The sequence below is a fragment of the Colletotrichum karsti genome, assembly GCF_011947395.1.
Source record: "Colletotrichum karsti strain CkLH20 chromosome Unknown Scaffold31, whole genome shotgun sequence".
Lineage (NCBI taxonomy): Eukaryota > Fungi > Ascomycota > Sordariomycetes > Glomerellales > Glomerellaceae > Colletotrichum > Colletotrichum karsti.
Genome location: NW_024065931.1, coordinates 500,392 through 519,169, shown reverse-complemented (window position 1 = coordinate 519,169; position 18,778 = coordinate 500,392). Strand labels below are relative to the sequence as shown.

Here is an 18,778-nt window from a genome sequence, read left to right as displayed (position 1 = left end):
CTCGCCGATTTTGACTGCAAGGGTCGAGCTATAGCAAGCAGTCGTGGAATGCCGCGGATGGACTTCCGGTGGATGTATGGCTAAGCGCCTCTGGTATGCTTGATCGATGTAGCAATACGAGATTCAGAGAAGGAAAATGAAATGTTTTTGATGAGAAGGGGTTTCTTGTGTGTGGTGTTTCTAACGAAGTCGACCGCAGACGCGCGGGAAGTTATTATTGGCAGGTCGGGGCACCCCTGTAGCGTTCCCGAGCGCTGCCAGCCAATGAACTCGGCAGCGCTTACAACACCTGGGGCAGTGGAACGTAACGGGGCACTTGGCCCGGGCCACCGCTGGAAGCACCTCCCGTCAGTGGATTGCATCTTCCGTCCCGCCCCCGTCCGGGTTGTCTCCCCACCTCTCATCACCACATTTCATGATAAATCGGCCACAACCTGCTCATTTTCATTGCTCTTCGATCTCTCATCAGTGGGTGACTTGTTCATCAAGACGTCAGATTCTCAACCATCATGGTACCACCTCACATGCGCCACAAATATACCTCACTTATTGGCTTGTTTTGGCTGAGCATGACGCCAGCATCTTGCTGAGTTCTTAGACGACAGTGTTCTTTTCTTTCAACTCGCAGTTGATTTTTCCTCCATTATTTCCCATATTTTCGTAGATCTCATCAATCATTGGGAATTTGTTTCTTTCAAGAATCTTCTTCTGTCGCACGAACGGGACGCCCGCTTTGTGTCCAATAGCACTCGATTCTTGAGCTGAACTCGCAACAAGTTCAGGAATGTATTCGAGAAAAAGCTCTAGGAAGTCAAAGCTGTTGGCAGGTAATGCCTAATACATCAAACAGTTATGTTGGTATTCTCGTTCAATCTGATCGCCTTACTTACCTACGAACACTTGCTTTGTTGTTGAGGCAGATGATGAGCATGTTCATTTCATACACTCAACGCCAAGAAACCGCATATCCTCGGAATATGTCGCGTAACCTATCTTGGTGACTTTCCCCGGTGATCTTGACGTTGTATAAAAACCTCTCAGCTGCCTGGTGTCTTATCAGAGTAAGATTCGCAAAAAGGCACGTGGCTGCAACGGTCATGCTACCTTCCTCTCTTGAACAGTCAGCCAAGACAGAGGCGGGGAGACGAAGGCGTTGAAGTACGATTCCCCGCCGACGTCTCGACTGGCACGTTGCCCGTCCCGTGGCGTCCATTGGGGACGGTGGACCAGCCAAGCCCGCGGCCCGGACTAAGACGCGGCTTGGCACTCAGGTACGCTGCGGATTATCTCCAGCAGGTGATGGAACAATTCGTTGTGATTCCTCCGAGAGACACTGACTATGGGATTGTCTCACTACGCTACCGATTGCGTGGGAATTCCTACCGGTGGTTGTAGGCACCTGTCGCGATCCTCCCGCCCAAATCATCCGCCGGTGATGAGCGTGATCCGTCATGCCAAGTAGGCTTCCACTGCAGCGTTGCTGCAACCGGTAGACATACTGGTGTGAAGTGCATTGCAGGCAATAAAGCCAAGATAATCAATATTGGGTATTTAAAGTCACGTCATGGTCTAACTTTGCAGAATATGCACGACTTGCAGAGACTCACCTTGTTGTCTCTCGTCACCCTGAGGTCCTGAACTCCCCCGCGTCCTTCAAAAGTTGCATCGGGGTCTGCGTCTTGCAATCTCGCACCTTCACTGGTTCACGAGTCAAGAATCAAGATGCGTATTACTGCTGCTACCGTTGCCGCGCTGGCCCAAACCGCACTTGCGGCTCCTGATGTCAAGAACTTCATCTACATCGTTCCCGATGGATATGGCCCGGCTTCCCAGACCATGGCTCGAGACTACGTCTCGTTGATCCAGAATGGCCAGAACCCCAAGGCTCCCGTGACCTTCCAGCTCGCGGCTGACAAGTTGGTAAGTTATCACCCTCGATAGACAGAGCAGTTGCTGACATTCGTAAGACCATTGGCAACGTCCGTACCCAGTCCAGCGACAACTTGATCACAGACTCCGCAGCCTCTGCCACCGCCTTCGCGTGCGGTGTCAAGTCATACAACAATGGTGGGTCAGGGTCTGGTTTGCTTCTAGGAATAATGCCTGACGTGCAACAGCTATCGGAGTCAACCCCGCTGGCGAGCCCGTTGGTTCTATTCTCGAAGCTGCCAAGCTTGCCGGCATGATGACCGGTATGGTCGTTACCAGCACCATAAACCACGCCACCCCTGCAAGTACGTGATCCCGGCCCGACGACCAAGAATTGTCACTGACCCTCGACCAGGCTACGCGGCTCACGTTGCTGATCGTAACTCCTACGCCAAGATCGCGGAGCACGAGGTCGGCTATGGCCACCCGATGGGCCCCGTCTCCGATATCCTGCTCGGAGGCGGCCGATGCTACTTCAAGCCTCAGTCTGACCCCGAGTCCTGTCGCAGTGATGACATTGATCTTTTGGGCTTCGCGGAAAAGAACGGCTACCACGTCATGCAGAACCGCTCCGCATTTGACGCCCTCGATAGCGGTCTGGGCGGGATCCAGATTCCTTACCTTGGTCTTTTCAGCGATGGTATGTTTCCGGTGCCGAGTTAAAAGCAAGATACGGAGTGAATAACAATGACCAGATCACCTCATGTACGAGATTGACCGATCTCGCCAGCCTGAGAAGGAACCCTCCCTCCTCGAGATGGTCAAGACCGCTCTCAACTCCCTCCACCGCGCCACCGAACCCATCGACCAGGGTTATTTCCTCCTCGTTGAAGCCTCTCGCATCGACCACGCCGGCCACGCCAGCGACCCTGCCGCCCACCTCTTCGACACGATCCACTACAACGAAGTCATGGGCTTCGTTCGCGAGTGGATTGACGAGCACCCCGACACCATGCTCATGTCCGCGGCCGATCACGAGTGCGGCGGTCTGACCCTCAACGGCTTCAACCCCCTCCCCCTCGGCAAGGCCAACTCCTCGATGGAGGCTCTCATGAACGTCTGGGCCGAGTTCGAAGGTTCCGAGAGCGAGAAGAAGGCCTTCTTCGTCAGCGACATTCTGCCCGCGTACGGCCTCGCCGACGCCACCGACGCCGAAGTCGACGCCCTGCTCGCCGGAGATTGGAGCAGTGGACTTACCAAACTTCTCAGCGACAAGGCCGGTGTTCACTGGTCTACTGGTGGGCACACCGCTGTCGACGTGACACTTTACGGCTACGGGGCGGGTGAGAATGGCCGCGCTATCCGGGCTGACATGGCGGGCAACCAGGACAACACTGACCTTCCCAAGTACATCGAGAAGGTCCTGGGTCTCAGTTTGAACGAGGTCACCACTCGTCTCAGAGCCAAGGGCACTGATTGGGTTGGCAAGCGCGACTTCAGCAAGCGTTCTGACGACCATATTCACGGACATGACCATGCCCATTGATGACCAGGCTGCGATTTTGGATAACGAGGGAAGTTCATGTCAATAATTGATGATAATATAATCTCTCCTCTATTTACCTGTAATGTCTGTTCATAGTATGATGTAGTTGCATCAGTCTCTTGAAGAATACTGAAACACCGCTTTGTCTACTCTCGTGACTCGTTGAACCTCACATAACTCATCCACTCTGGTCATCATAGCCCCTGGCACCGGCATCGCCAGATACTTATCATCGAAACGTCAAAACTCTTCGTGCACTAATACACGTATACATACGGCTCGGAGCCATCCTTAGGCTTATGTTTCCCTTGCGCCACTCTTCGGTTATGCACAAAATACACCAATTCTTGTAATATGGCGAAGCTCATGCCCACTGATACCATGATGATCATCGTCAAGAGACCCTTATCATAGCTGATACTTCGTTAGTCGAAGATGTCATCGCAGAACGAGGAGATACTCACAAAGGAAGATCGTTGCCCCTGAAATACTGCGTACCGACCATCAAGCCGCTGATTGCGGACATCACCCACATCCTGCGATGCATTAGCCACTTTCCAAGTACACTCAAGGACAGGTAACTCACGCAACGGCAATGCTTCTCTCACCAGGCTCGCGGCAGTTGACCTGGACCCAAGTATTATGCGCCGGGTGATACGACACCGCGAAGGCGTTGATCGCCGTCCACAGAACCCATCTCGACCACTTCCCGACATGTGGATGAATGCTTCGCGTTACCACCAAGATGATGAGATAGCACACGTGCGCAAGCAGGACTGCGCCTCCTCTTTTGTTTGTTTTATCACTCAGAGTCGCAAATGCGAAGACGACGACCATTGAGAGAGTCGCACCGACGGCAGCTAACGCGTTGGCGCTGATTCGGTCGAAACCCAATGCCCTGCGACATGTTAGAACTGTTTCCCAGTATGTAGTGACATGATTTTACATGATGATGGACGGCGTATATGTAGTCAGCGGTGACCAAGTCGAAAAGACGCAGAACGTGGAGATGTAGTGCGGCCACCTCTTGTAGTGGCCGATCGTCTTCCAGACCAGCGCCCACGGAATCTCCAGCCCACGGCCGCCATGCTTCTTCGCAGGCTCCTCAACCTTCAGGCGTGTTTGTAGGACTTCTTGCTGACCTTTCGAAAAGCGGATGATGCCCGGGCTGCCAATCGGTTTCGGGGTATCCGGGGAGCCTGGGAGGAGAAATATGAACATCAGAGCCACCGTCAGAGTTGCGACGCCCTCAACTAGTCGTGGTCGTCAGCAGTCGTGCCAGGTATTTTCAAAGGTGAAGGAAAATGTCACGTAGAAAAAGCCACTGCCAGCCCTTCAAGCCCCCATGACCATCCAACTTCAGGATACCCGAAGCAAGCAACGGGCTCAGCCCATTCCCGCCAAACTGGCCAAACATGAACACCGCAACGCGCTTCGCCAGCTCTCGCTTGGTGTACCACGTCGACAGCGTGAATATCGAGGCCGGGATGTAGCCCGCCTCCGTGAACCCCAGCATCAGGCGGGTAGCTAGAAACCCGGCGCGGTTCTTGACGAGGACTTGAAGAGTGCCCACGACTCCGAAGAGGAAGACCTGCAGGGATATCCACTTTCGCGGTCCGAACTAGATGCCATCGTGAGCCTTGGCTGCCTGAAGAGAAGAGTACTTTGCGAAACGCACCCGTTGTAGAAGCAAGTTGCACGGGATCTCCAAGACAACGGTTCCCATGAACATGAGCTGGTTTCCCAAGTTGATGGTATCCTGGCTCACGTCGATATCTTTCGCAAAGCCTGCGGTCAGAGCGCTGGCGAGGTTCATGCGGTCGAGCTGGAACATGAGAAGGCCGAGGACGAGGAGGGGGAGGACCGTCATGTCGATTCTGGGCAGGGCCGTCAGTATCTCCAAAGGTCCGTTTTCACCATGAATCACTTTCACTCACTTCCTCTTGGCTTTCTTCTCCTGCTCGAGATCCCACTCCAACTCATCGTCGGTGGCGGTGACCGACTGGTCGCTGGGTGTATCGCACACCATCTTCTTGTCCGTTGGCGACTCCATCCTGACAATCACTTAAGTCGCAAAGCACCAAAGACAAGATCCCACAGCCAGCAGAACAGCAGCCTTTTGTCTTGCCCATACTCACAAGCCATCCAGGTTCTCTCAGGGCTCTCTCATGATCCCGGTCGCACACCCAGCTTACCCCTGTCATCCACGTCAACTACCCATCTTTCCGAACGGCATAGCTTATCGCAAACAAGAAACCCAGGGTCCAGGACCTAAAAGCCGGTAAAGATTTGGGGACCCTGATGGCCTGGTCCCGGATCTCACCTAACCCACCCGGGCGCCCCGCCCCGGACCGACCTCCGTGCCTCCTCCGGGACCTGGTGGGGTCGTATGGGAATGATAGCGTCTTGCGATTGCGCTGAGCGGGATAACGCCATCGGGCGCTAAGATGATCAATCGCTCGGAGACGCAAACTTCGCTCATCGCGTCCCCCGCATCCCTGTAAGACTGCCCCGTCAGGCGGTTTGCGACGGCATGATTGGGTCTTTTATCGTTCCCACCCCTGTCCGGTCGTCCCCTTGAGCCGAATCCACGCTGTCGGGAGACATTTTAAAAAGTAGCCAGACCTCGTGCTGCACGCGCGCGGCGAGGTTTGTGTGCGCTCATTTGTTTGGCTGTGTTTCTGGAGGCTCTTATTCCCCCCTCTTTCAACCTTCACGAGTTGACTTCGTCCTGATCGAAATTCCAACGTGACCATGGGCGCGATCAAGAGAGTAGCAGTCATCGGCGCGGGGCCGGCGGGGGCTATCACCATCGACGCCTTGGCTCAAGAGAAGGCTTTCGACGTCATTCGTGTGTTTGAGCGCCGGGAAGCCGCTGGCGGTTGCTGGTGAGTTGTTTCCCTCTTGTTAGGCTTGTTTGGCCATCTCAAGTTTCAAGGTGTGATTGAGAGAAGAACCCTTGAATGGGAGCCACTGAAGTTACCGATTGAGCTCATAAGGAGATAAGATGAGCACCTTGATGGCTTTCAACCCCGCCAAGTGGCTCCACGATGTTCGATTAAGCGCAGTCAAGGTGATTCTCTAAGAAACGAGAAGGACGGTCTGTCTCAGGAGTTGCGAAGGCGGCAACCATAATATCTCATAAGCTGGCAGTCCAGACTCATGTCCGCGATGTCAGATGAGACAGCCAACTGAAGATGAGATGAAAGAGATGAGACGACACGCTCTGACTCTCACTGACGTCCCGTCCGCAGGGTCGGCGATCAATCTCCCCCGCCTCACCTTTCCGACTTCCCCTCCCTCGCCGACCGCACTGCCGACAGACCGCTCCCGATCCCGGACACCCTCCCGGCACAGACTCCGCGGAACCCCGCTCCGCGCTTCACCGAGTCCGGCATCTACCCTTATCTGGAGACCAATGTCGACGCCATTCCCATGTCCTTCACGGACGGCGCCATCCCCGAAGAGCGCACCGCAAACTCGATCGCGTTGCACGGCGCTACGACTCCGTTCCGCCACTGGACCGTCATCCGGGATTACATCCAAGGCCTCGTGAACCGGAACGGCTATGAGAAACTCGTATCTTACAACACCACCGTCGAACTCGCCGAAAAGGTCGGCGATGAGTGGAAGCTTACGCTACGAAAAGAGGGCGCTGAGAAGGATGAGTGGTGGTCGGAAACCTTTGACGCAGTAGTCGTCGCGACTGGCCACTACTGGGTCCCCTACGTCCCTGGGATCGAAGGCCTCGAGGAGTTCGAAAGAGCTCGTCCCGGCAGTGTAATCCACAGCAAACACTTCCGCGGAAGGGAGGACTTCCGTGACAAGGTTCGCTCCCACTTCTTCCACCTCCAGAATTTGCAGCTAATTCGTGCAGCGAGTCGTTGTCGTCGGCGCGTCCGTCTCCGGAGCCGATATTTCAGTCGACCTTGTCAACACCGCAAAACTCCCAATCTACTCCGTCGTAAACGGCCGAAAAGCAAACCTCTACTTCGGCGACGGCGCCTTCCACCACCCCAAGATCTCCCGCCAGGCGACCATCTCCCGCATCGAGGGCCGAACGGTCCACTTCGTCGACGGCGCGTCCGTCTCAGACGTCGACAACTTCATCTTCTCGACCGGATTCACCTGGACGCTCCCCTTCCTGCCCTCCGTCAAAGTGCAGAACAACCGACCGGCGGGCCTGTACCAGCACGTCGTGTACCACCAGGACCCGTCGCTGCTGTTCATCGGGGCGGTGGCGGCAGGTCTAACGTTCAAGATCTTTGAGTGGCAGGCCGTCCTCGCGGCGCGCGTTCTCTCGGGCAGGGCGAAGCTGCCGCCTGCGGAGGAGCAGGCGAAGTGGGAGGCCGATCGAGTCGCGGAAAAGGGAGATAAGTTCCCGCTCGTGCATCCGCACTTTGAGGAATACTTCGAGACCGTTCGCGCTCTTGCCGGCGAGCCGGAGAATGGCGTGGGGAGACGGCTGCCGCCGTTTGACCCCTCGTGGTTCCAAGTGTTTCTTGACGGGTTGGAGTTGAGGAAGAAGATGTGGGTGAGACTGAACGCCGAGGCTCAGGCGAAATTGGCCAAGGATGAGCTGCAGGCGGCTGGGTTGGGACTTCAGGCCGAGACGACGACAAGCGGGTTGAAGACTGAGAAGGCTCCTATTGTAACTGCAGTAGAAGCACCTCGAGCTGTTGCATAGATTACGGCGATCACATCATGTCGACGATACCTCGCATGTCACCAATCCTGAGAAACTGTGCCGGTGCTGATGCGTGCAGAACCATTTGTCCTGGGCCTCATCAGCCGTCGCCAAATGTGATTCCCTTCCAGAAACCACACGACGAGCTTTACGCCTGGTATAACGCCAAGCATAATCTGACGAAGTTTTGAATTTGTGCAGGCATGTAAGACTTGTGACGCACAAAGGAATCGCTATGGGAACGGCGGCGACCTGACACCGCCAACCCGGGCCGAAAACATCGAAGCGGCGCCGCCCACTCCCGACCAGGCCCAAAACGCATTCAAAGGGCTGAGGATCGTCCAATCCTCCAGTATCTTATCCGGCCGACCGGTCCTCGTTGGATCAATTAGGCGGGCGGAAACTAGTTCTGGGCTTAGCAGCGCTTACATGTGGGTGCCGTCTTACATCAGACGCCTCAGCACCGGCTTGATTCCCTGCGATTGGGATCTTTGGTGGAGGCTCGCTCCTGGCGCCTATGAAGACATGCCAACACATACCGATCTCGAAGCTCGGCGCGCCCGTAATTTCTTCAGGTGTTGTGCTGATGTGCATAATTCCAAGCCATGGGAAAAGGCGCTCTCGCTACATCAAAAGGGCCCTTCTCCCGCGCTTCTGCAGCGGCAGCGGCTGAGCAGGGATTGATCGAATCGAACCGCGCCAGAAGACTTCCGCCAAACACCAGATATGGACACAACGTCGCCGCCTCCAAAGCCATCAAGGCTACCAGCGGCCTCACGGCTGGGCCGTCGCATCAAGGAGTTTGATCTTCTGGGAATGTTGCAGCCCCCGAAGCTGATGCCCGAGTTTCTCGTCAGCGATGTAGTTGGGTTTCTCCTCCACGTCGTTCTCGCGACAGACTGGTCCTCCTTCTGGAAGACGAAGTTATTCGATGCCGTCCCAGTATCAAAGACGATATCGAACACTCTGACCGACTTCTGGAGTTCCTTTTGGGACGAACGGTGGCATACGGAAGACTTCACGGAAGAAAGGACGAGGAAGTGGCATCCCCATCTCTACAGAAGGACCCCGCCTCGTCTGCGCACGTATCGTGAGATACTCAACCGCCAACAAGCGCTGAGAAACTGCTGCGGCGATCAACTCGACGGACTGGAAACGCGGGAGGTGATGAGGAACATGGTACTGCAGTTCGCGATGGCCTTATGTTGGATGTCGGCGCTCATCAAGGATCACATCGCGGTGATATGGCTGTTGGCCGAGATCGAAAACAAGACCCTGGGATACAGACAAAAGATCGAGAACTCTGTGCCGCCGGTTGTGCGGAAGGGAGAGGGAGTGATGCCTGTGGTCAGGGGTGGTCAGCAGCAGTGTTGTTTGAGGCGGATCCAGCAACGAATCGACCGCGGCCAATATCTCATCAACAGATTCATGGATTTGGAGTTATGCCAGGTCGAAAAGGACCATTGCGTTTGGGATGAGACCGAATGGCTAGTGGAGAAAGACGGGGACATACCTGCAGACATGCCGGACGAAGACCGCTTTCTCGTTAACCGCGTCATCTTCTCGGCGGGCTTGTCATGGTTTATGGTGTCTATCAGCTGCGATTTCGCGACGTTTTACCTCTCCATCCTGGCGAAGCGTCTGTTGAAGTCTTTGCTTGGATGATTAGAAGCCGAGGCTGCGTATGTTGCATATACCCACAGAAGGAAATTTGCATTTGATCAATGAATATGATATATTGGGCATTACCTCATGAACACCGGTGACCACGGTATCGCTTCCTGCCATAACACCTCTCCATGCAGTCGAAATCTTGAAATCAGCGCCGCCTTCTAAATCTGCTGTTGTATCCCGGTCCTCCCTTTGCGCCATTGTTCTTCAATTTCAAACGCCGGAAGTTTGTGTGCGCCGCCTCGTTCACTTTTCTGACAGCCTTCTTGACTGCTCCCACCTTCTCCGTCTTCTTCGAGCTGCTGGCCTTTGGAGCAGTACCGTTGAAGTCCGCGTCCGACATGTCTGCTAACTCATCGGGTAAGTCGTCTGCGACACCATTCGCTTGCGTTTCTGGCACGAAGTCGTCGTCTTCGCCCTGCGCTTCGTTCTCCGCCGGAGCTGATGGCCTTTTGACAAAGTTTGGCTTCATGTTCGAGCGTCTCGTCGTTCGCTTCTGGCCCTTCTTCTTGAATATCCTCAACGGGTTTCCGTTGCGATCCACTTGCTCCTCATCAGGACTGTCGTACATCCCTTCGTCATCAAACCCACCAAGCGGCAGATGTACTTGGCTGTCCGCGGCGAGAATATCTTCTCTCGGCTTTGGCGGGGCCTTTGGCTGCGGCTCGCCGCCTTCAGCTTCCCGGAGGGCTTCTTCGTCGTCGTCATGTTGTTCTTCCTCCACCTGCCGAAGGCTAGCCACAATAGCGCTGAGGCCGCGAACCATAGGTTTTCGGGGCAGGCGTAGCGGCGGAGCAGCAAAATCGTTCTTCTCTGGTGGGTGTGGCTGGGTGTGTCTCTTGAGAAACGATGGGGTGCTGAATTGAAGCTTCGAGACTGTCGTAGGAGTCTTTGCGTCAATTGCGGTTCCTTCTTTGTTCTTCAAAGGTGTCATGAAGCTGTCTAGCATCTGCCTCTTGCTTGTAGACATTGGTGTTCGTCCAAGTTTGGTATTGCTTTCCTCGTCCATGGGGGTGGCACGTTTCCTCGGTGTCGTAAGAGGTCTCACTTCCGAGTCCGCGAGCGTGTTTATATTCCCATTCCCATTCCTTCTCGATGGCGTACCCAGCTCGCGCTCTACCATGAGGTCAAACAGTCCGAGGACCCTGCCATCGCGCTGCGGCGTGGGTCCTATTGATCTGGGGGCTGCGGGACTGAACAAGGTCTTGGAGATCGACGGAGTGCTGATGAGAGCTGCATTATCGTTGTTCGATCTTTTCTTGGACGGAGTTTCTGCATGCTTGTGTCGTTTCGAGGGTGTTGCTGTCGGGGCTGGGATGTCTTTCCTCCTCGTCGCTCTCGGGTCTTCTTTCGCAGGCGGTGGGATCTTCCCGGACAAGATGTCGCGGACTTTGTTGTATTGTTTGTATTTTTGCGCTGTTTTCAAAGTCAGAAATTGCTGTATGTGCTCCCACGAGTATTCTTACCGATGTCAGCGTTGCGCTTGATGTCGTCTCTTCCCGGCTTCTTGCCGTCGTGGGATTTTGCCCAGGAGCTCTCCCAGCTTTTCAGTTCTGTGCGGAGATTCTGGGATTGCGACTCGTACTCTGCCTTTGTCTGGTCGTCCATGTCGAAGCAATTGCTAGCAGCCGGGTATATACGTCATTGAAGAAATGCAGTTCGCAACGGGTGACTTGGCCTTGAGAGAATGCGGGTATATAGCTGATGTAGCTGATGTATCTCCGGATTTCTAGGTTGAGGAAGGACGCGGTTCAGACGCGACCTGCTAAACCACTAAACGCGAAAGGTTCACGCTCTGATCCACTTTTGAGCTCTTATCTTATCGGCCGGGCAACTGACATACTTAACTTAGGTAGGTAGGAGGTACCTTAACTTACACCATTGAGGTTCACATTATCCAGGTCTTCTATGGCTCTTCAAGCTGAAGGTTTATATCATTTCTGTCACAGTAGCCTGTGGCTAATGCTAGGTTTTATATCATGTTTTATTTTGCGCCGAGACCTTCTTCGCCCGTGGACTCGAAAGGTTTCCAATAGGTAGGTACCTTACCTACCCCAGCTTACTAAGATTCGACGCTCTGCCACCAACAACCGCTTACTACGCATCTACAACTTTCCCCGTTTGCCTCCAGTAAACTACTCAACACATTTCGCAATTGTGCCACTGGAATGTTCCCCGAAGCAGGAAGCAGCGATACCACGGACTCGCGAGATCTCCATTCCGCTGTTCTGCAGACAACGCTCCAGGAGATCTCCTCACGACCAACCGAAAGCGAGCGGGGCGCATTGGCTGCCGAATGTTGCGTCATCTGCCTAGACGAAATCTCCGAGGGCTGCGAAACTCGACCATGCAATCACAGCAACTTCGATTATCTCTGCCTGTTGACGTGGCTAGAACGACAGACTGCATGTCCCCTCTGCAAAACGGAAATCTCAGAAGTTCGCTATGAGTTTAGCGATGACCGAAAACAATGGAAGTCATTCTTGACCCCGGAGAAGCCGCCCCAGGTCGAAACAGCGAACGGCCCGCCTTCTTCTCACTACCGGAATTATCGTCGACCGGCTGTGCGGCGACCGCGACCTCGCGTGAGCTCCTCGTACCGGACATCAGCGCCTTCCCAGGACGACTCGATCGCTCGACGACGAGCCGTTTATCGTGACCAAAGTTACTCGCTACACGTTGGCTCGAATCGGATATCGAGATACAGGGACTTGACGCCGCAGATGTTCGCATCTGACCCGGAGCTGGTCTCTCGCGCACGCACGTTCCTCCGCCGCGAGCTTCAAGTCTTCGAGTTCTTATCCCCCGACAACGATGCGCGCCCTTCAGAGACAGATCCTGTGGTGCGCCGCAGGGCCAACAACGCCGAGTTCTTGCTTGAATACATTGTGGCGATTCTGAAGACTGTGGATATGCAAGGCAGCATGGGGCAGGCCGAGGAGCTGATCCAGGAGTTCCTGGGACGAGAGAACACACGGCTTCTACTTCACGAACTCAGAGCGTGGCTCAGGAGCCCGTACATGACGCTAGAGAACTGGGATCGCAACGTGCAGTACCCGCAACCCTCTATCAAGCGTCGGAGGCGGTCGCAAAGTCCGGGACGAGAACGCGATTCTCCAGGGAGCGCAGATGGCATATACCCCTCTACTTGGAGACGGGACGATAGGCGAAGACATCCGCGGGAGGCGCGAGATTCTCACCGTCGTTTTCGCAACAACGAGAGGTTACGAGAGGCGACGGAGCGATACTCCGTCGACTAGTTATGAGGACCAAGATGATACCCATACTATAATGCATTTTGTCAGCGGATGCGCATTTGCGCAAGGATTTCGGACATCCCTAGACTATTGAGTCAGTCCGTGCATCAAACCGCAAAGAAGTTTTACATCGTTCGCCACGAGACGGAAGACTCCGTGGATACGACTCTATGAATCAAGTGCCGAACGGAATCTAATTCCACTCTTGCATCCCACCACACGTTGGCTGGGCTGAATAATGGCGGCGGGGCGATCGACCCTCCCGCCGGGCCCGGCCAAGAAAAGATTCCGTCCGGGACGGGTGCCGCAATGATTGGTAATCAGTGGCTTTTCGGCACAACAGGCGGAGTCCCGCCCGTATGAGCCCGGGTCGATCTCATAAATCGGTTCACTCGCCCAACCGATAGTATTGACAACAATTTCCAAGTACGACTGGTTGTAATTCAGATCACTAGCAATCTCATGAACGCCGCACGACAAATTAGCAAAATGACCAACTTCAACATCAAAGTCATCTCAGACCCCGTCTGCCCTTTTGTAAGTGTTCTAAAACTCACTTTCTTGGAGTTGTCGCGACTAACAGCGTCCAGTGCTACCTTGGCAAAGCCCGTTTAAACAGGGCTATTGATGTGTACAAGAAGACATACCCCGCCGGCAAGGACGACAACTTCAACGTCACATGGCAGGCCTACTACCTAGACCCAACGGCCCCCAAGAAGGGCGTCCCCGTCAATGAGCGCATGGCCGCGCGTTTCGGCGCCGAGAGGCTCGAGATGATGCACGACCGCATGAAGAAGCTCGGCGCGGCCGAGGGCTTCAACTTCACCTTCGACGGCAAGGTCGGACACACCCGCGACGCCCACCGCGCGGTACAGCTGGCCAAGACCAAGGGCCCCGAGGTCGAGAACGCCGTCATGACGTCCATCATGAAGAGCTACTTCGAGGAGGGCGGCGACGTCACGAGCTGGGATATGATCGTCGACGCCGCCGTCAAGGGCGGGCTTGAGAAGGAGGAGGTCAAGAAGTGGCTCGAGGAGGGCAAGGGCGGTGCCGAGGTCGACAAGCAGGTCGAGGATGCGTACCGGAAGGGCGTGAGGGGCGTACCGCACTTTGTCATCAACGACAAGTACGAGATCGGAGGCGCGCAGGACGTCGGCGAGTTTCTGGAGACGCTTGTCGCGGCGAAACAGGGCGGAGGGGGATCTAACGGCCAGGACGGATTGACGTGTTAAGAGTTGAACGTCGACGGCCTTGTACAAAATTTGTCAAATTTGATATAATGGAACTTTTCGCATTGGGTATCATGGTTCATAACCGTCGTAAAAAGTGCCAATCCGTTCAACCCATTAATCCGTTCAAGTCCTCGTCCATGGTCTTCAGCCGTTGTTGCAACTCCCTCCTCTTCCTGTCAAGATCGCGCAACGTCTCTTCCTCGGCCCTCAGATCCTCTTCTGTCATGGCTTCATCGTCATCGTCGTCGTCGTCCTCTTCCGGCTCGTTGTCATCTCCCATCCAGTGATCCTTGTTCATCCTCTCCAGAGCGGCCTGGTGCTCGGCGACCTTGGCCTCGTAGTATGCCAGCGTGTTGGTCTGATGCGCATATCTCTGCCTCAGCTGCGGGATCTTCTCCAAAGCTCCGGGCAGCGCATAGACGCCACAAAGCTTCGTCGCACCCTCCAGCAGGACCTCGACATCGACATCGCCGCCCTTGATAGCCGCCTGACGCTCGCCACGGCGCAGCTGGCTGTGCAGGTCGCCGCCCAGCACCGCCGAGACGGCCGTCTGCCTGCGCGGTCCTCCGCCGCCGACGCCGCGGTTGTTTGGGGGCCCGGTCGTGACCTCGCCCGAGGCGACGTTGAAGACGGTCTGGCGGCGGGTGTTGGGCTTCGGGTCCGGGTTCTGGGAGGTCGCGGGAGGCGGGGGCGGGGGTACGGAGAAGAGGGCGCGCTCGTGGGCTTCGGTGTCGCGGATCAGAGAGGTGATGTCGCTGTTGTAGAGCATTGCGTTTGTGAAGATTTTGGGTGGTGGGAAGCTGGCGGCGCGTCAGTTTGAGGGAGCGATAATGGAGGAGGGGTACGGCGCGTACGGGAGGGAGTCGATGCCTTCGCATGACAGAGCTATTTGCTCTAGATGGATTGAGAGCATCGACATTCTGTGCGACTTCGTCTGTTTCTTCTTTTGTCTTAGGTCGTGGAAATCTGGCGCGTCAGTTGGGAAGCTCCGAAGTCGAAGCTGTTGACTTGGTATGCACTCGGTGAGATTGGAGATTCAATGTTTGGTCAACAAAGTGCCCCACCAAACAATTCATCCCACCGACGTTGCTAGGCGCACGGGCCAACTCTGGTTCGTCCCGTCTTCAGCTGACGGTGACCAGTGCTTCACTCATGTTCTCACGACTCTTCTTTTCTTCAACAACATCAAATGCTACCGGGAGCACCGCAACGGCTACCGTCAGCCTCAAAATTCAACTCTGGTTTCCTTGAAGTTACGTTACAGCCGCAGGAATGAATCGACTCCATACGAGTGCCTCGCTCGAAAATATCTCCTGTGCGACGACAATAAGACATGTGATGCTGCCCAGACTCCAGGCAGACATCAGATGAGATGCCAGATTCGAGAACGGAGAGGCTGAGGGGCGCCTGTGAGGCTCAACTATTGGGAGCTGCAAGCGATCTGCGACTGGAAAAGGGATGATATTGTCTTCAGAATTGAGCTGACAGCCAAGCGAAGCATGTCTTGCGCTGAGTCTCATCGTCGAGCCGATCCCGAATCGTTGTTTGCTCTCAGACTTGAACGACTTGGCCTCATCTTCCGGTTGACTTCTTTTGCCTCAAGCCGGCGAACTATTCGAGACATGAGCAAGGCTGCCACTTTCAACGCTGACCTCTCATTCTTCGGTGAGTTCACAGCCAGAGACACCTACCCGTTCAAGGTTCTGTGATAAGCACGGCAAGGCACCTTAATTCCTACGTCTTTATTTTGGGAGATGACTCTGCCTACCGCTGCCGGGTTAGGCGTGCCGATTGGCTGGGCACACAACGTCAGTTATGACGACAGAAGAAAGCTCTTATTGGCGGCGGACAGCGCATTTTGGGTCGCCAACCAACCTCACCGCACAGGCTCACAGCAGCTGCAGCAGGTGTAAGCCTGTCGCGATGGCTTCTGTGCATGTCAGTTTCCGTTCGCACTCACATTCATCGTGGTTTACTCACTTTTCATTGGCCTCAGTTGGTCACGTCTCGGAGCCTCGCATTCTGTCCCTCCCTGCACTGCCCAGATCTGACTGCATGCCTCTCTTCTCAGCTGCAGACGCAGCTTTCTCACTTTCGCTCATCTCAGCCCCCATAAGGCTAAGGCAGGACGAGGTTTTAATGGAATGAAGCCGGCCAAGGACGGGCAGGCAGCGGCAGCGGGGTGGCGCCCCCCGAGGCCCCCTACCACATCGTGATTAGCGGCTTACGGCGGCCCCTGATTGGCAAGCGCCCCGGTCGAGTGACCATCCAAGCGGCGGCGCCGTCGTCAACCCCCCCAGCAGAGAGCAGCAGAGGCGGCCAACTCAGCCCTGCACCTGCCTCCCCCGCCGTTTGTCTTTGGTGTCCTTTTGGGTCGGGAAGGGTTTCAAAGACACAATACGGGCTCTGGGGATGGAATATAATGCCTCGTGAGCACCCGCTTGTCTCCTCCCCGTCCCCACGAATGACACTAGATACCCCATACGATCAACCTGTCACTTGACCAAATACCCTTTCTGTCGTTGCCCTGTACTAAGTATAAATCTCGTCATTATGCTTGGGGGAATCCTCTCCAGCCCATGGCTGGGAAAGTTCTGGTCAGCGCATCAGCAACGACACCAAAAACGCGACGAGTTACTTTCTCAAAGAATGGGACAAACCAGATTCCTCGGCAGTCAAGTGGGCGGCCAGTCTGTCATCAACTACTCTTACACCGACTTTCCATGGAAACTGTTGGCATACGACATCTACTTCTTCTTCTCATACGCCTGGGCTCTGCCATGGATCGTCTGGCCCTTCTCTCCTGCTGATTCTGGCGACCTCGACGAGTTGGCCTTCACGAGGCAGAACCTCTTCTGTGTTGGAATGCACCTCCTTCTCTGTATTCTACAGATTGGTTTCATTTTCGCCCTGCCGTTGACGATATTCTTTCCTCTCTGGATCGACATCCTTGCTCTCAGCGCCTTCTTTGCCGTCAACTATCTTCTCTGCCTTCTTCTGAACGGCCCTACTCTCACCTACACCTCGGATGAGAAGTATGCGCCAGCACTCGAAAAGCACGCCCATGAACAGTGGATCTTCCTGAATGGCGTTGCCGTTGGGTAAGTACTTTAGACAACCAACTCATCTTGCAAACGGCGGCTAATCCAAAACAGCGATCATTGGATGAAGAACAACCTCAACCGGTTGGCTCTCACCTTCAAGCGCCCTATCCTTGGCATTCACAATCAAACTTCCGGCATCCTTTTTGACGTCGTCGAATGTCTGATCCAACGAAATCTCGGCTATGCCACCTACGATGTACGCATGTGCTACCGCATCGTCAAGGAGACGCTCTACAACCCCAAGTTTTCCAAAGTGGTCTTCATTCTGCACTCTCAAGGCGGCATCGAGGGAGGTCTCGTTCTTGACTGGCTTCTACAGGAGTTGCCTCAAGATCTCCTCTCAAAGCTGGAGGTGTACACTTTCGGCAACGCTGCGAACCATTTCAACAACCCCCATCGCCACGTCGCCTCCCAGGACCTGGCTCAACGTAACCCGGCAGCCATGACAATGACCACGACGACGGTGGCCGAAATAGAAACGACAAGCAGCCCCGTTGCCATGTCACCCGTTGCAACTGGCCTTCGTCGTCGAGCTTCGGGCACTTCCAACGGGGGTAGCGGCCCCAACGGCGCTAAGAACGGCCATGCCCGCGTTCCTACACTCTCCAAAAGTTCTTCGTCCATGTCTTCCTCCCGATCTTCCACCGCCGCCCTGGACCGCGCCATCGGCCACGTCGAACACTACGCACACTCAACAGACTTCGTAGCGATATGGGGAGTCTTGCATTTCTGCACCTCCCTGACCGCCGACCACAGCATGCCGCGCTTCATCGGCCGTCTGTTCGTAAGGGCATCGGATCGGGGAGGTCACCAGTTCTGCCAGCACTATCTCGACGGCATGTTTCCGCTTGAGAAGGACTCCGAAACGGGGGAGTTCAAAGGGGCCGCGGACACAAACGACTTCATGGAAAGCGAAATCACCGTCGGAACCCCGGGCGATGCGGCACAGAACGCCCGCGAGGCGTTGGAGGGCTGGTTGGGTGGCGAGTTCGCCACTGATGTCGAGTTCCACGGCGAGCACATCAAGGGCCGTCACAGGAGGAAGACCTTCAAGGTGAAGGAGCTTTCGAGGCTTTGGCTGTACCGCAACGGCGAAAGCCCCCCTGAGATGCCGCCGATGTTGCCTTCGGAGAATGGAGTCCCTAGAATGGCTACACTATGAGGAGATTAGTAGTTCGCCTTGGTCTTTGTCATGGTTGTCGTCGTTGTCCATCGTCATCAGTGAGTACTGCGACGAACAATGCGGGAGTTTGGGTAGAGTAGTTTACATAGAATGATACCCTTCTACTTGTTTCTTTAGCTCCGCGTCGTATTACTCCCTGGGATTGCCTTCTGCACCTCTTACATCATATTCAGCTTGCAGGTGATCTCCTCGACCGTGTTGTTTGCAATTTACCGAGTTCCCGTCAGTA

At 55.0% G+C, this 18,778-nt stretch overlaps 9 protein-coding genes across 9 annotated transcripts; 6 read left to right on the top strand and 3 right to left on the bottom strand.

Moving 5' to 3' along the window:
* Positions 1-1,722: 1,722 nt before the first annotated feature.
* On the top strand, positions 1,723-3,415 carry CkaCkLH20_09033 (alkaline phosphatase; the record flags this gene model as incomplete). Its single annotated transcript, XM_038891748.1, has 5 exons — positions 1,723-1,920; positions 1,968-2,067; positions 2,118-2,234; positions 2,285-2,569; positions 2,625-3,415. 5 exons carry the CDS (start codon positions 1,723-1,725, stop codon positions 3,413-3,415), a joined length of 1,491 nt encoding a protein of 496 aa, XP_038743035.1.
* Positions 3,416-3,672: 257 nt separating this feature from the next.
* On the bottom strand, positions 3,673-5,444 carry CkaCkLH20_09032 (major facilitator superfamily transporter; the record flags this gene model as incomplete). Its single annotated transcript, XM_038891747.1, has 7 exons — positions 3,673-3,829; positions 3,880-3,951; positions 4,002-4,313; positions 4,362-4,668; positions 4,727-5,036; positions 5,094-5,292; positions 5,353-5,444. The coding sequence occupies 7 exons, from the start codon at positions 5,442-5,444 to the stop codon at positions 3,673-3,675; spliced, it is 1,449 nt and encodes a 482-aa protein (XP_038743034.1).
* Positions 5,445-6,169: 725 nt separating this feature from the next.
* Positions 6,170-8,102, top strand: CkaCkLH20_09031 (uncharacterized protein; the record flags this gene model as incomplete). The annotated part of the gene is made up of 3 exons (XM_038891746.1): positions 6,170-6,303; positions 6,670-7,243; positions 7,293-8,102. The coding sequence occupies 3 exons, from the start codon at positions 6,170-6,172 to the stop codon at positions 8,100-8,102; spliced, it is 1,518 nt and encodes a 505-aa protein (XP_038743033.1).
* A 726-nt stretch (positions 8,103-8,828) lies between these two features.
* Positions 8,829-9,767, top strand: CkaCkLH20_09030 (uncharacterized protein; the record flags this gene model as incomplete). Its single annotated transcript, XM_038891745.1, has 1 exon — positions 8,829-9,767. The coding sequence occupies one exon, from the start codon at positions 8,829-8,831 to the stop codon at positions 9,765-9,767; it is 939 nt and encodes a 312-aa protein (XP_038743032.1).
* Positions 9,768-9,921: 154 nt separating this feature from the next.
* CkaCkLH20_09029 (DNA replication regulator sld2) lies at positions 9,922-11,381 on the bottom strand (the record flags this gene model as incomplete). Its single annotated transcript, XM_038891744.1, has 2 exons — positions 9,922-11,189; positions 11,240-11,381. The coding sequence occupies 2 exons, from the start codon at positions 11,379-11,381 to the stop codon at positions 9,922-9,924; spliced, it is 1,410 nt and encodes a 469-aa protein (XP_038743031.1).
* A 560-nt stretch (positions 11,382-11,941) lies between these two features.
* On the top strand, positions 11,942-13,033 carry CkaCkLH20_09028 (uncharacterized protein; the record flags this gene model as incomplete). Its single annotated transcript, XM_038891743.1, has 1 exon — positions 11,942-13,033. The coding sequence occupies one exon, from the start codon at positions 11,942-11,944 to the stop codon at positions 13,031-13,033; it is 1,092 nt and encodes a 363-aa protein (XP_038743030.1).
* Positions 13,034-13,519: 486 nt separating this feature from the next.
* On the top strand, positions 13,520-14,262 carry CkaCkLH20_09027 (dsba oxidoreductase; the record flags this gene model as incomplete). Its single annotated transcript, XM_038891742.1, has 2 exons — positions 13,520-13,567; positions 13,621-14,262. 2 exons carry the CDS (start codon positions 13,520-13,522, stop codon positions 14,260-14,262), a joined length of 690 nt encoding a protein of 229 aa, XP_038743029.1.
* A 106-nt stretch (positions 14,263-14,368) lies between these two features.
* CkaCkLH20_09026 (DASH complex subunit Spc34) lies at positions 14,369-15,031 on the bottom strand (the record flags this gene model as incomplete). The annotated part of the gene is made up of 1 exon (XM_038891741.1): positions 14,369-15,031. One exon carries the CDS (start codon positions 15,029-15,031, stop codon positions 14,369-14,371), a length of 663 nt encoding a protein of 220 aa, XP_038743028.1.
* Positions 15,032-16,911: 1,880 nt separating this feature from the next.
* Positions 16,912-18,528, top strand: CkaCkLH20_09025 (uncharacterized protein; the record flags this gene model as incomplete). Its single annotated transcript, XM_038891740.1, has 2 exons — positions 16,912-17,363; positions 17,418-18,528. The coding sequence occupies 2 exons, from the start codon at positions 16,912-16,914 to the stop codon at positions 18,526-18,528; spliced, it is 1,563 nt and encodes a 520-aa protein (XP_038743027.1).
* Between the last annotated feature and the right edge of the window lie 250 nt (positions 18,529-18,778).